This window comes from Agelaius phoeniceus, chromosome 14, assembly GCF_051311805.1.
Source record: "Agelaius phoeniceus isolate bAgePho1 chromosome 14, bAgePho1.hap1, whole genome shotgun sequence".
NCBI lineage: Eukaryota > Metazoa > Chordata > Aves > Passeriformes > Icteridae > Agelaius > Agelaius phoeniceus.
The window spans coordinates 11,920,724-11,934,902 of NC_135278.1; the positions used below are offsets into that span (position 1 = coordinate 11,920,724).

At 47.8% G+C, this 14,179-nt stretch overlaps 2 protein-coding genes and 1 long non-coding RNA gene across 9 annotated transcripts; 1 reads left to right on the top strand and 2 right to left on the bottom strand.

Moving 5' to 3' along the window:
- Positions 1–35: 35 nt before the first annotated feature.
- AKAP14 (A-kinase anchoring protein 14) lies at positions 36–3,615 on the bottom strand. 7 transcript variants are annotated; one of them, XM_054641763.2, is made up of 6 exons: positions 2,479–3,615; positions 2,214–2,334; positions 2,057–2,148; positions 1,721–1,900; positions 690–742; positions 36–357 (listed from the first exon to the last, which is right to left on the bottom strand). In XM_054641763.2, the coding sequence occupies exons 1-6, from the start codon at positions 2,677–2,679 to the stop codon at positions 270–272; spliced, it is 735 nt and encodes a 244-aa protein (XP_054497738.2). In that variant the 5' UTR covers positions 2,680–3,615; the 3' UTR covers positions 36–269. The 7 variants fall into 7 exon arrangements, with proteins under 7 accessions (XP_054497738.2, XP_077042229.1, XP_077042227.1 ...); XM_077186114.1 differs by having other exon boundaries at positions 2,057–2,094; positions 2,479–2,679; XM_077186112.1 differs by having other exon boundaries at positions 2,057–2,109; positions 2,479–2,679.
- LOC143695231 (uncharacterized) lies at positions 3,516–12,079 on the top strand. The gene is made up of 2 exons (XR_013184311.1): positions 3,516–3,651; positions 8,573–12,079. It is a non-coding gene; the product is annotated as an uncharacterized LOC143695231 (long non-coding RNA).
- A 1,056-nt stretch (positions 12,080–13,135) lies between these two features.
- NDUFA1 (NADH:ubiquinone oxidoreductase subunit A1) lies at positions 13,136–14,086 on the bottom strand. Its single transcript, XM_054641764.2, has 3 exons — positions 13,795–14,086; positions 13,520–13,609; positions 13,136–13,233 (listed from the first exon to the last, which is right to left on the bottom strand). The coding sequence occupies exons 1-3, from the start codon at positions 13,894–13,896 to the stop codon at positions 13,213–13,215; spliced, it is 213 nt and encodes a 70-aa protein (XP_054497739.1). The 5' UTR covers positions 13,897–14,086; the 3' UTR covers positions 13,136–13,212.
- Positions 14,087–14,179: the final 93 nt, after the last annotated feature.

Consider the following 14,179-nt stretch of genomic DNA (forward strand, 5'->3'; position numbering starts at 1 on the left):
ACAGACCTGGCATTCACAAACAGCAAATCCTGCCCAGGTACCTCTTCCCATTCACACTGTGGAACCTGGTTCCATCCTGCTGTCCCCACCAGGGACTGTCACACACAGCCAGCTGCCATGGCAGGGCATAGCTCATTTTGCACAGGTTCAATGCTTCTTATCTATCCACAAAGTAGAAATGCTGCTAAGGAAGAGCTTTTTTTTTTTTTTCCCATCATGTTTATTTGGTTCTCCACAACAGAGGACTGGTAATGGTGAATTGGAGCTGCTCATCGGGAAGCAAGTCTTTCTGCACACACTGTTTTATTTTCAATTATGTCCTGAAGCCACTTTTCTCTAAACTCACACTGTTCTGGCCTGGAGAATGGAATAAAAAGAAGGGACATTGTAAGCATAGTACTGAATCCAGATTTGGCCAGGTGAGAGCTGGCCTTTATCCACCATGTAAGGCTATCTGCTGCCCCCCACCTAGACCCATGTAAAGCAGGACAAATTTCTGAGAGTGCAGATGCCCACGGGGTAGCTATTCATGCCTCTGGGGGTGAGGCTAGTGATAAGCAAGGTCTTCATGGAGCAAGATTTTGACAGCTTCCACTCCTCTGCTGTTATTGCAAACTTATTTACATCAAGCCCCCTGTTTGGTTTTGGAATGGGAAAGCTTGCTAAATCAGAAGAGTAATAACACTTACCTCCGAATGAGCCTGCTGGACTCCAGTCTGTAGAACACCTCCACAGGTGCAGTCTGCAATACAGCAGAGACAGGGCAGAGGCCAGGTACAGCCCCTCAAAATGCAGACATTGTAATTAAGTGAGAGCTACTGTTTACTTTAAAAATAATCTGGATATTTGGTTGGGGCAGAAGGGAAGATGCTGCTCAGGGACTGGCTGGACATTGGTTGGTGAGTGGTGAGTAATTGTTTTCATTGGCACCACTTGTCTTTCATAGTGCTTTTTTCTCTGTTTTTATTTTCCTCAATTTGTTACTATTATTCTATTTATTTTTTAATATTATTACACTTTTTTTACACTTTCAATTCTCTCCCCCATCCTATGGTGTGGGGAAGGAGTGAGCAAGCAGCTCTGTGATGCTTAGTTGCCAGCTGGGGTTAAACCACAGAATATTATTTGGGGATCCATAGCTGTTAAGTAGAAACACTAAGGTTCAGTATGACTTAAGCCTGGAGGTAAGAAGTCTCCTCAGTGCAATTGATTGCATTTTTTTCTCTTGAGTTGCAAGAGTTCATTGTACAGGTGCAAACTTCAGGCTGATCAGGAAAAGGATTCTGAGACAGCTTGAAGAGTGAAGCACCACTCCTCTACTGAGCCCTCATTTTGTAACTCACTCACCTCTCCTTAGCACTTCTTACAACTGCCCAGAACAATTGTGGCTTGGAAAGAGAAGATGGTAAGAGCAGAAAGGCAGATGTAGGATCCTGCCAGATTCTGTTTGTCAAGTTCTGTCAGTCAATGATTTGGGAACTAACCCAGCCTCCTGCTCTGTGCCTTGCTCCCCTTGCCAACCAATGCCATGTTTCTATTAGGCTACATCTAAATCTCCTGCCATTGTTCTGGCAATGTCCAGGCCTTGTCAGCATCTTCACAAGAGCTGCTGGCTCCTTGCCAGCCTCTCCACTGTCCTGGCACTTCCCTGCCTCAGGAATGCCACTGTACTCTTGTCCCTTAAAGGATTAGTCCATCCCCACCATTGCTGAGTACTTACGTCAGGTTTGAGTTTGGAGATCACTATAACGAAGTAGACACTCGCTGTTGCTCGTGGGATGGGTTTTCTGCGTGTTGGGAGGCCCCAGCAAGCTCTGTAATGGTACCTCTTGCTGTCCTTCAGTTCTTCTTCCTCGAGAAATTCTGAGTGGTGAAGCCAGCTTTCATGAATGTCCCATGTCTGTTGAACAAACACATCACACTAAGACTCCCTATGTCTAGTAGAGCTGACTTGAGTGTGGTGCTAAAAAGGAACAGAGGTGCTCTGTTTTTATTTTTCATACTTCTTAACAGTGAGAAAGTGTGGCCTTCCTGAGTGGATGGAATTGTGACTCACAGAAATTAGTTCTTCAATTTGCTGCTGTCCTATCTCCACTGTGAAGTTCTTAGCTGTAGTCCATGGGATATTTTTGATGACATGCTTGCTTTCTGAAACAGATAAAATGCTAACAAATCCTCCTGAAAAGCACGTTCTAGTAGAGCAAACACAATACCTTTCTCTTTTTCCTCGTCCTCTGGGAGACATTCCTCTGTACTGCTGCTCTCATCTTCCGGGGGGATGTGATCTTTTTCCTCACTGCCAGCTTCTCCCTTTTCCTCCTCCATTGGTTTCACCTTTAGAGAGATAAACGCACAAACATCGAGCGAGCAGTGGTCTGAGAGCTGCAGGCCCCGTCTGAGGAACACGGGCAGCAGCGGGCAGTCCCTCAACCGCGGGCAGCCCCTCACGGCCCCTGTTCGTACCCCGGCCCTGCTCACCCCGCTTGGCGCTCCCGGGCCGGCGGCTGCTTCTCCCCCGCTGCCCGGCCAGGCCGGGGGTCCCCAGGCGCGGCGGGGGCCGGGCCCCGGGGCGCTGCGGTGCCGGGGCAGGTGTGGGAGCCCGGGGAGCTGGGCCCGGGCCCGGCGCTGTCCCCGCCGCTGTGCGCGGCCCCGCGGGCACGGGCGGCGCGCGGTCACCATGGCGAGGCCGGGCCTGCCCGGCAGCCACTGTCTCCCGGGGAGGGAGGGCGGTGTGAGCAGGAAAACAGCTCTGGGATCCAGGCAGGTTCTCTGCCTGTCGTATTTTTGCCACTCGGGACAATTTGGTGAGATGAGAGACTACATTTTGTTCGTCACGAGGAAGAGACCAGTGTGTTACAAGAGTTGTCTGCTGACTATTTCTGTACTACTTCATGAGATATGAGCCACAAGGATACCAGGGAAGGGGTTGCAGGAGCCCACACATGGTCCCACCCAGCAAATGGTACAAGCAGATAACTCACAGAAATAACGACCAGGGAAAAGCTGGGGAAGGGGCAGGGGCAGATAAACAGTTTGCAAGGCAGGATATTTGCTTGCTTAAGCTTAATAGGGCACATATTGCGTTAATCATAAGATCTTGGTAATTTTCCACGGAGAAGTCACCAAATAAAGACATAGGGTGAAGAAGACGCAGCTGAGGAAGACTCCGCAGCCTTCATCACCGACCACCAGGAGGCAGAAGGATGACCCCCCTAGCAACAACCAGCGCAGGCGCAGAGAACTCCGAGATAACATGGACTCCTGAAGGAGAGAGAAGATAAAAGGACTGAATCAGAAACTAGTTGGCGCGGCAGCTGGTGGAGCGGAAACTCCCCTGTCGCCCAGCGCTGAGCCTTTTGCTTACGTAGTATAACTGTTTCAATAATTAATAAATTCTTTGATTGGAAATTACTCGTTTTGAGTCAATTTTATAACAATTTGGTGCTGTGACTCGGATGAGAGTTTGGATCGGGTAGATCTACCCAGAGTGGGGGGCGCCTCATCCAGTGCTTTCTGGGTGGCCCCTCTGGGAGAACCTCCGCCACTCTCACCGACGACCCTAAAATATATACTAGTAAGCAAACGGGACAAATTATACCGGTGAACCCCTTAATAATCCGTGCACGGAGTCCGGACGAAGACGCAGGAGGCGTGAGTATAAAAGGGAATCCGTTCGGGCGGGGTTGGGATCCCGGAGTGTGGCGGTGGACAAGTGTGAATGAGAGGAGGGCCGGCAGCCGGACTCTCCAAGTGAGTGCGGACCCTTGAGTAGTGCGGTTCCCGTAGACCCGCGAAGGGCTCGGGCCACGAAAAAGGGGAAGTGAAAGGAATTTGAGAGTGAAAGAAGGCACTCCGGACGAATGGGGCAGGGGAAAAGCAGGACCCCAACCCAAGTCAAACTCCCCCCCATTCCAAGGGACAGTCCCCTAGGATTCATGCTTAGTAATTGGAAACATTACCCGGGGACCGAGACTAAGGATAAGGCCAGACTGATACATTATTGCGTGGAAGTATGGGGTGGGAAAGAGATTTCCAAAAATGTTTTCTGGCCCGTGTTTGGATCATCTGAAGACTGGGTTTGACAGGACTTGAACCTATGGGTAAATTCTAAAGAGCCCTTCTCGCAAGAGGAGACTGATTATGCCAAAATATGGGTAGTAAGACCCGAAGTGTATGTTTTCCAATTAAGAGAAGGAAAAGGGGATCCGGACAAAAAGGGGAAGAGGGACAATCATTTGGGCGACTTAATTATAGCACCGCCCCCATATGTCCCACCGCCAGCACCCAATGCCCCACCATCTCCACAACCACCTGCACCGAACAATGATGAGGAGGGTAACCAAGGGGAGGTTAACCAAACCGGTTACCAAGGCCCGATTACAAGGAGCCGCAGTAGGGTTGAGACGGGGCTATTCCCTCTACGGGAGATGCCCATGGGTGGACCACAGGCGGGTATAGGATTTATTACTGTCCCCTTGAGTTTGGCAGATGTATGAGACTTTAAGAAGGACATGGGACATCTATTAGAGGACCCTTTTGGGGTAGCCAAGAGGGTCGACCAGTTCTTAGGACCAAACTTCTATACCTGGGAAGAAATGCAGTCCATTTTGGGCATTCTGTTCTCTACTGAAGAACGGAATATGATAAGAAGGGAAGGAATGCGTATTTGGGACACACAGCATGCCCAAGGCCTGGCTGCGGACGCTAAATGGCCCCTACAGAACCCCCATTGGGACCACCAAAATGCGGCACATAGAACACATATGCAGGATTTAAAGACCATAATTATTCAGGGGATTAGGGACTCAGTCCCGAGGGGGCAAAATATAGATCAGGCATTCAACGATAGGCAAAAGAAGGATGAGTCGCCTACGGAATGGCTCGAGAGATTACGGCGGAATTTACGATTGTACTCCGGAATGGACCCCGATAGCCAAACTTCACAGTCAATGCTGAAAGTCCATTTTGTTTTAAAATCGTGGGACGACATAAAGAAGAAAATTCAGAAGTTAGAGGACTGGCAGGACAGGGGGCTGGATGAACTGCTTAGGGAGGCACAGAAAGTATATGTCCGTAGGGACGACGAAAGAGACCGCAGACAAGTAAGGTTGATGGTCGCAGCAACAGGTGGGGGGAGGTATCAAAGAGAAGGGCAAAAGGGAGGTTCGAGTGAACAAAAAGAGGAAGTTATAGGGGAGTCAGAAGGGTGAAGGTGTGTTTTTATTGTGGGAAAAAAGGGCATTTTAAGCGAGAATGTAGAGTCCGAATCAGAGACGAGAAGCAGTTCCAAATGGACTAGGGGGGTCAGGGGCTCTATTTGGTGGGGACCCGGAAAAATCATAAAGAGCCCTTGATAAAACTTAAAGTGGGTCCCCACAACCAAGAAATAGAATTCTTGGTAGATACGGGGGCAGAAAGATCCACGGTACAGAACCTACCAAAAGGATGTACCATCTCTAAAGAAACTGCCACTGTCATAGGGGCGAAAGGGGAACCTTTTGAAGTACAAATCATAAAAAATGTGACTATAGAATCAGGATCCAAAATAGGGATGGGAAATTTATTATTGGTACCCGAGTCAGATTATAATCTGCTCGGGCGAGACATGATTATAGAATTAGGGATTAGTATAGGTGTAGATAATAAGGAATTAAAAATTAAATTATGCCCTTTAAGGGTAGAAGATGAAAAGCAAATTAACCCCGAAGTCTGGTACACACCTGAGAGCGTGGGACAGCTAAAAATCACTCCATTTTTGGTAACTATCAAAAATCCGGATGTCCCCGTCCGAATTAAGCAATACCCATTATCCCCAGAAGGGAGACGAGGATTAAAACCAGAAATAGAAAGGTTGTTGAATAATGGATTGTTAGAACCCTGTATGTCTCCCTTCAATACTCCCATCCTACCAGTTAAAAAGCCAAACGGCACCTATCGATTGGTGCATGACTTAAGAGAAATAAACAAGCGAACTGTAGCCCGGTTCCCGGTGGTGGCAAATCCTTATACCCTCTTGACTAAACTGGGGCCTGAGAATTTATGGTACAGTGTTATAGATCTCAAAGATGCCTTTTGGGCATGCCCTTTGGCTAAAGAAAGCCGGGATTATTTTGCATTTGAATGGGAAGACCCCGATACAGGGAGGAGACAACAATTAAGATGGACGGTACTCCCTCAAGGATTCACTGAGTCCCCTAATCTCTTCGGGCAGGCTTTAGAGCAAATTTTACAGGATTACCAAGTGGGGCCAGGGGTTACACTAATCCAATACGTAGATGATCTACTCCTGGCGGGGCAGCAGGAAGAGAATGTACGGAAAGAAAGTATTAAGTTATTGAACTTTTTAGGATTAAAGGGATTGAAAGTCGCCAAGGCAAAACTACAATTTGTCAAAGAAGAAGTAAAATACCTAGGCCATTATCTAAAGAAAGGAGAGAAGAGAATAGACCCTGAACGAATACAGGCGATTTTAGCATTACCAATTCCAAGAAATAAGAGACAAATCAGGCAAATACTTGGACTAACTGGTTATTGTCGACAATGGATTGAAAACTACAGTAGTAAGGCGACTTTCTTGTATCAGAAACTTACTCAAGAGGGACTCCTAAAATGGGATCAGGAAGACACCGAAAGGCTGCAAGAACTTAAAGAGAGCCTAATCCATGCCCCGGTATTAAGTTTACCTACTACTAATAGACCCTTCTTTTTGTTCATAAACGTAGACAAGGGGGTCGCATATGGGGTCCTTACTCAAGAATGGGCAGAGAAAAGGAAACCGGTGGCTTATCTATCAAAGATCTTGGACCCAGTAAGCAGAGGATGGCCTACGTGCTTACAAGCAATTGTAGGATGTGCTCTTTTGATAGAAGAAGCCCGGAAAATTACATTTAATAGCAGCCTGAAAGTGCTGTCGCCCCATAACATACGGGGAGTCTTACAGCAAAAGGCTGAAAAATGGATCTCAGACGCAAGGCTTTTAAAATATGAAAGAATATTAATTGAGGCTCCAAATTTAACTCTAGAAACTACTAATATCCAAAATCCAGCTTCCTTCTTATATGGAGGACCAGAAGAAGCACTAACACATGATTGTATAGTGACTATAGAAGAACAAACAAAAATCAGACCAGATTTGGAAGAAGAAGAATTGGAAAAAGGAGAAAGACTGTTTGTGGATGGATCCTCCAGAGTAGTTGAGAGAAGGAGAAAATCAGGATATGTATCATAAGGGGACCCAACCTGGAAATGATAGAATCGGAACCCCTTAGTGGATCCTGGTCCGCCCAAGCATGTGAACTATATGCTGTACTATGAGCCCTGGAATGGTTAACAGGAAAAGATGGGACTATTTTTACGGACTCGAAATATAGCTATGGGGTAGTCCATACATTTGGCAAGATATGGGAGGAAAGAGGACTAATAAATTCACAAGGGAAAGATTTAGTTCACCGTAAATTAATATTAGATGTGCTCAGTGCCCTACGAAAACCCCGAAAAATAGCTATAGTTCACTTGAAAGGTCACCAAAAAGGACTGGATTTAAGAAGTAGGAGAAATAATGCAGCTGACCAGGAGGCTAAACGGGCTGCCCTGAGACTCCTCACTTTGCAGGAAAACATAGAACACTCCCAAACGCCAGAACCTGACCCCGACATCAAGTTTAATAGAGGAAGAGAATAAAATACAAAAACTAGGAGCAAAAAGGGATGCACAAGGAGCATGGAAATTACCAGATGGCAGAGAAATAATACCTAGAGCACTGGCACATAGATTACTGACTAAAATACATCAAAAAACACATTGGGGATCACAGGGACTGGTAGATTATTTTGCTGCAAAGTATGTGAGTGTGGGAATCTGGGACATTGCCAAACAAGTAACCAGAGGATGCCTAATTTGCTTACAAGTAAATAGAAAAAATTTGAGAAAATTACCGGAGGGAGGCCGACCGCTAGCGAAAAGGCCTTTCTCCCACATTCAGATAGATTTCACAGAGCTCCCCAAAGTAGGGAGAACCAAATATTTATTGGTCTTGGTGGACCACCTAACACATTTTGTGGAAGCCTTCCCAACCGTAAGAGAAACAGCCAAAGCAGTTATGAAAATATTGATAGAAGAGATAATCCCGAGATACGGGGTCCCAGAAGTCATTGACTCAGATAGAGGACCGCATTTTATTTCCCAAGTTACCCAAAACTTAGCAACAGCTCTGGGCATACGGTGGGAACAACATGCCCCCTGGCATCCCCAGAGCTCTGGACGAGTTGAATGAATGAATGGAGAAATAAAAAAGCAATTGACCAAACTGGTAGCAGAAACCAATTTGACCTGGGTTAAATGTATTCCTCTAGCGTTGCTAAATATAAGAACAAGACCTAGAGCTGATTTAGGGGTATCACCCTTTGAAATGATGTATGGGATGCTGTATAACCTAGAAAATCCTAACGAACATCCTGTCATTAATGACACATGTACGCAAAAATATTTGGTGAAATTGACAAAATACAGAAAGGCATTATGGGAAAAAGGTATGTTAGCACAACGGCCTCCTTTAGATTTTATCTTACACCAGGTACAGCCAGGAGATTGGGTGCTCGTGAAAAGCTGGAAAGAAAACCCCTTGACTCCAAGGTGGGAAGGACCGTTCCAAGTACTCCTCACCACAGAAGCAGCCATACGAACCGCTGAAAAAGGATGGACTCATGCTAGTCGCATAAAAGGACCGGTAAAACCCCCTCACAGCTGGGAGGTTTGCAGTCTCCCGGGAGAAACCGAATTAAAGCTGAAACGAACTAATAAATGATTTGGATAACAATCTGGGTTGGAGATAACCATTATCTCCAAACCCACCTAATAGAGAATCGGGAGGCTCTTGGATATTGCAAACTCTTAGAGGACGAGTCGGGAAAGCCCTAGTTTAAGTCTCCGAGATTAGAACATAAAGGGCACGCATGAGAGAGAGAAAAAGCACAGAACAAAAATATTAAGTTGAAGTGTAACTGGTTAGATTGTGACTGTCACCCCCTTGTATGCTTTTCCTGTAAATTGTGTCACGAACCTTGGTGGTCTCATTGTCGGACTGGTAGAACACCTAGGGGAATTTGTAGGCCGTGCTATGAGAAAGAGAGGAGACTAACCTCTATCATTCTTAGTAGCAGAGTTGCTACGGGGGAGGTAAAGCTTGGATCTGACGAGTGGTGGGAAACCTTTTCCAAAGGGGTAAATCCTGATCGGTTCTGCTACCACCCTAACAAACCGATCCCCTTTCTCCTGGACATCCTGGAAGTGGTGTGTCAGAAGAAAGCCCCCAATTTGCGGTGTGACCTCCCATTAATAAAAGCTGATAACTGGGCCGCCAGTGCTAAAAAGTGGAAACGGGAGGTTTATCCGGCTCCTGATGAATACCCCTGCTGCCGAGAAGATGGTAGACCCCGAGACTCGCAGCAACCGAGTCGTTGGGCGAGGCAGAGAAGTAATAACCAGTGGAGTCCGTCGGAAGCCCCGACCCCCATATGAGATGTCCAAGAAATGTTGGCCACCCTGCCCCAGGATTGGTAACCCACCACTGGGGAAACCAAAGGTAAAATTCAACCTGAGCTCCGACAATGACAGTCCCAAATTACAAGCGTTAATTCTTTTCTGGTGCATCGTAACAAGTTCAGGGGCAGAAGGGTATTCACATCAACCCTTCAAATGGTCACTGATTAGATGGGAAGACCAGTATGTTATCCAGACCAAAATCACGTCTGGCGCACCCAGCTTTTTATGTACCTTGTGTGATTTAATACCTGTAAATCCATGTTTAAATCAGTTTGGATATTATTTTTGTCCAAGCTCAAACCCGGGAAAAGGGTATTGTAACTATCCAGGACACTTTTACTGTGCTTATTGGGACTGTGTATCAGTAAGCTCCTTTGGGGGGAACGAGGACGGGTTTATCAGAACTGGATGGGGTCCATACGGGTGTGCACAGCCCACTTCCACATATACCCTGAAACAAGGAGGGTTAGATGGAACATGCAATATGATTTACATTAATGTGACAAATCCACATGACCAAGTCTGGTTATTAGGGAAAATGTGGGGAGCCCGATTATGGGAACCAGGGACAGACAGAGGGGGGCACTTTATGATCCAAAAGACAACCGTGCCACACGACCCCAAACCAATTGGACCAAACCATGTGATAGCTGGAGAACTAATGCTAGAAGAAAATAATGGAAATGAATCAGAAATAGCCCCAACCACTAGTTTTCCAGAAATGTATAAGCAAAACTTTACTAATTCGACCCGAAGACCTGAAAACCCAGGAGAAGGAGACTTGTGGAAAATATTACAGGCCACTTTCCAAGTCCTGAATGAGACTCATCCAAATCTAACTGAGGAATGTTGGCTGTGTTACACCGTAAACCCCCCGTTCTATGAAGCCATAGGGGTAACAGCAAAAAGCAGACGAGTAAATGGGACCAACCCAGCTAGGTGCCTATGGAAAAAAGAAGGAGAAGAATCAAGAGGAATAACCTTGGCAAGGGTAACGGGGAGAGGAAGATGTATAGGACGAGTACCAGTGGAAAAACGACATCTATGTCAGGTTATGGAGAATTTGAGCGACCCTAAGAAACCTGCCAGCTGGATACTGCCAGCAGCAAATACTAAATGGGTCTGTAACACTCTCGGAGTCACCCCATGTATAAATATAGACCGATTTAATGAATCCAGTGACTTTTGTATTCAAGTATTGATAGTACCCAGAGTCCTTTACCACCCCGTAGAGTACGTTTATGAACAATATCAAAATATAGGACCCCACATAGTGAAACGAGAAATATTCACAACCTTCACTGTAGCAATGTTACTAGGAATAGGTGCAGCTGGGACAGAAACAGGAATGGCCTCACTCATACAGCAACACCGAGGATTCCAAGAACTAAGAGCCTCTGTAGATGAAGACCTCAGGAGGATCGAAACCTCCATCAAAGACCTCACAGAATCATTAGATTCCCTAGCAGAGGTAGCCTTACAAAATCGAAGGGAGTTAAATCTATTATTCCTGCAACAAGGAGGACTATGTGCTGCTTTAAGAGAAGAATGCTGCACATATGTAAACAAGAGCGGAATTATACGGGACTCAATGGCAAAACTAAGGGAGGGGCTAGAAAGAAGACAAAGAGAAAGGGAAGAACACCAAAGTTGGTATGAATCTTGGTTTAACTATTCTCCTTGGCTAACAACTTTATTATCAACGATAGCGGGTCCACTACTTCTCTTACTATTGGGACTCACGTTTGGCCCTTGTATTTTTAATAAATTGATTAGCATTGTAAAAGGCAGATTAGAAGCTGCTCACCTTATGCTCATACGAGCAAAATACGAAACCTTGAAGGAGATGGATGATCCAGAAGAATCTCTAGAGCTCAGCAAAAGAGAATTAGAGCGTTTTGACGAACAAAATTGAGTATCAAAACAAAGGGGGGATTGAGATGAGAGACTACATTTTGTTCGTCACGAGAAAGAGACCAGTGTGTTACAAGAGTTGTCTGCTGACTATTTCTGTACTACCTCATGAGATATGAGCCACAAGGATACCAGGGAAGGGGTTGCAGGAGCCCACACATGGTCCCACCCAGCAAATGGTACAAGCAGATAACTCACAGAAATAACGACCAGGGAAAAGCTGGGGAAGGGGCAGGGGCAGATAAACAGTTTGCAAGGCAGGATATTTGCTTGCTTAAGCTTAATAGGGCACATATTGCATTAATCATAAGATCTTGGTAATTTTCCACGGAGAAGTCACCAAATAAAGACATAGGGTGAAGAAGACGCAGCTGAGGAAGACTCCGCAGCCTTCATCACCGACCACCAGGAGGCAGAAGGATGACCCCCCTAGCAACAACCAGCGCAGGCGCAGAGAACTCCGAGATAACATGGACTCCTGAAGGAGAGAGAAGATAAAAGGACTGAATCAGAAACTAGTTGGCGCGGCAGCTGGTGGAGCGGAAACTCCCCTGTCGCCCAGCGCTGAGCCTTTTGCTTACGTAGTATAACTGTTTCAATAATTAATAAATTCTTTGATTGGAAATTACTCGTTTTGAGTCAATTTTATAACATTTGGGAGCTAAAGCAGCCCCCAGTCTGTGCCCTGCCGGAGGCTCTGTCCAGCCCGGTGCGCTGAGGCACTGTAGGCTCCGAACAGCAGCGCTGGCAGCACACAGCCCCTCAGAGGGAAAGGATCACTGGGACTGTGCGGGAGAAACCAGAAATGTTTTAGCAGACCACAGCAGATCACCCTATTCCCAGCTGTTCCTCTTCCAGCATGACAAGAGGCCGTGGGGCAGGGGGTAGGAGCAGAGATTGCCCTGCAGCCTGTGTTGCCAGACCACGGTGAGCTGTGTCCTGGCAGAACCATGAGGGAGCAGAGATCCACCTGCATCCCAGGTATGATCCACGCTGGAGCAGGCTGTGACCCTGTGGAAGCCCATGCTGGAGCAGGCTCTGGCAGGACCCTTGTGCCTGTGGAGAGAGCCCACTGGAACAGGTTTGCTGGCAGGAAATGTGACCCTGCTGCAGCAGCTGGCTCCTGAAGGACTGCACGTTATGGGAATGTGTGGGACCCATGCTGGAGCAATTCATGAAGAACCACAGCCTCGGGGAAGCACACACAATAGAGAAGTTAGTGAAGGAGTCTCCCATAGGAGGGACCCCATGCTGGAACAGGGGAAGAGTGTGAGGAGTTCTCCCCAGAGGAGGAATGAGCAACAAAAACATGGGATGATATTGACCACAACCCCCAGTCCCCATCACCCTGTGCAGCTCAGCAGGGAGGAGGGAGAAAATATCATGAGTGAAGCTGAACTCAGGAAGAAGGGAGGAGTGGGGGGAAGGTGTTTTATGATTTGTTTTAACTTCTCATTACTCTGCTGTTATCTGACAATACATTAAATTAATTTCTCTAAGTCGAGTCTCATTTGCCTGTGACAGTAACTGATGAATGGTCTCTCCCTCTCCTTGTCTCAACTCATGAGCCTTTCAATGTATTTTCTCTCCCCTGTCAAGCTGACAGGACCGACAGAGTGGCTTTGGTGGGCACCTGGTGTCCAGCAAGGGTCACCCCACCACAGCAACACAAATACAAGGGTTGAACACATGTATAGCTTTATTTAAGAGTTAAATCATTTTCTATAGACAGATGAATTTTTCACAGCGTTGACACCTTTAGTTTATGTTCTCCAGACCCTGAAAAAGAAAAAATAACAGCTACATATTTGTGTCATTCTTTCCACTAGTGTGCAATAGGGCATACCTGAAAATGCAGATTTTCAAACTATATTTAATTACCCAGGTCTTAATTAGAACAAAATGAAAATGCACATCCCCAGAGGCAGGCCAGCTGCAGGCACCGAGTGAGATCTGACAAGAGCGACCAGTGCCCACCTCAGCGGCCATGCCAGAGCTCGGGGATGGGGGAGCAGCCCTGGGTCCCGCTTCCCCCGCGGTACCTGCCCAGCGCCCCCAAACCTGCCTTGGACACGTAGTGTTTGTTGACACCCGACAGCCGCCGGTCCCTTTCCAGCAGCGTCCACTCGTAGGGATAGCGGGCGATCCTCTTCTCCTGCAGGCACAGAACTGCCCGTTAAGGGTCGGGCAGGGACTCCCGAGGGAAGGCGGGGTAAGGGGAGCCCCGGGAGGAAGGGACCCCACAGGGACGCAGGGACTGGGGGATCAGGGCGGCTCCGCTGGGGAAGCGGAGCCTCAGGGTCCCGGATCCCGGGACCTGCCGCTCCGCCCCGCGCTGACCTTGCCGCCGTTACACAAGCGGTGCATGAAGATGGTGGCCATGCCGGGGATGCTGAGGCAGACGCCCATGATGGCCATGCCGGGCAGGATCTCGTACCACATCCCGCCGGTGCTGGTGTCGGTGTCGGTGTCGCTGTCGCTGCCCCTGCGCCGAGTGCCGGGGCACTCCCGGCCTGCCCCGCGCCCTTCCCGGCCTGCCCCGCGCCCCCTCACAGCCTAGCGGGCCCGAGCGGGCAGCGGGAGGGACGGCGCTGCCGGGGAACAGTCCCTGGCAGGAAGTGAGGCCGTGTCCGTGTCCCGGTTCGCCCGATAGCGCTCTCGGTGCCGGTCGCGGCCGCTGACCCCGCCGGGGACCAGGGGTGGCGGGCGCAGTGCACTCTGGGAG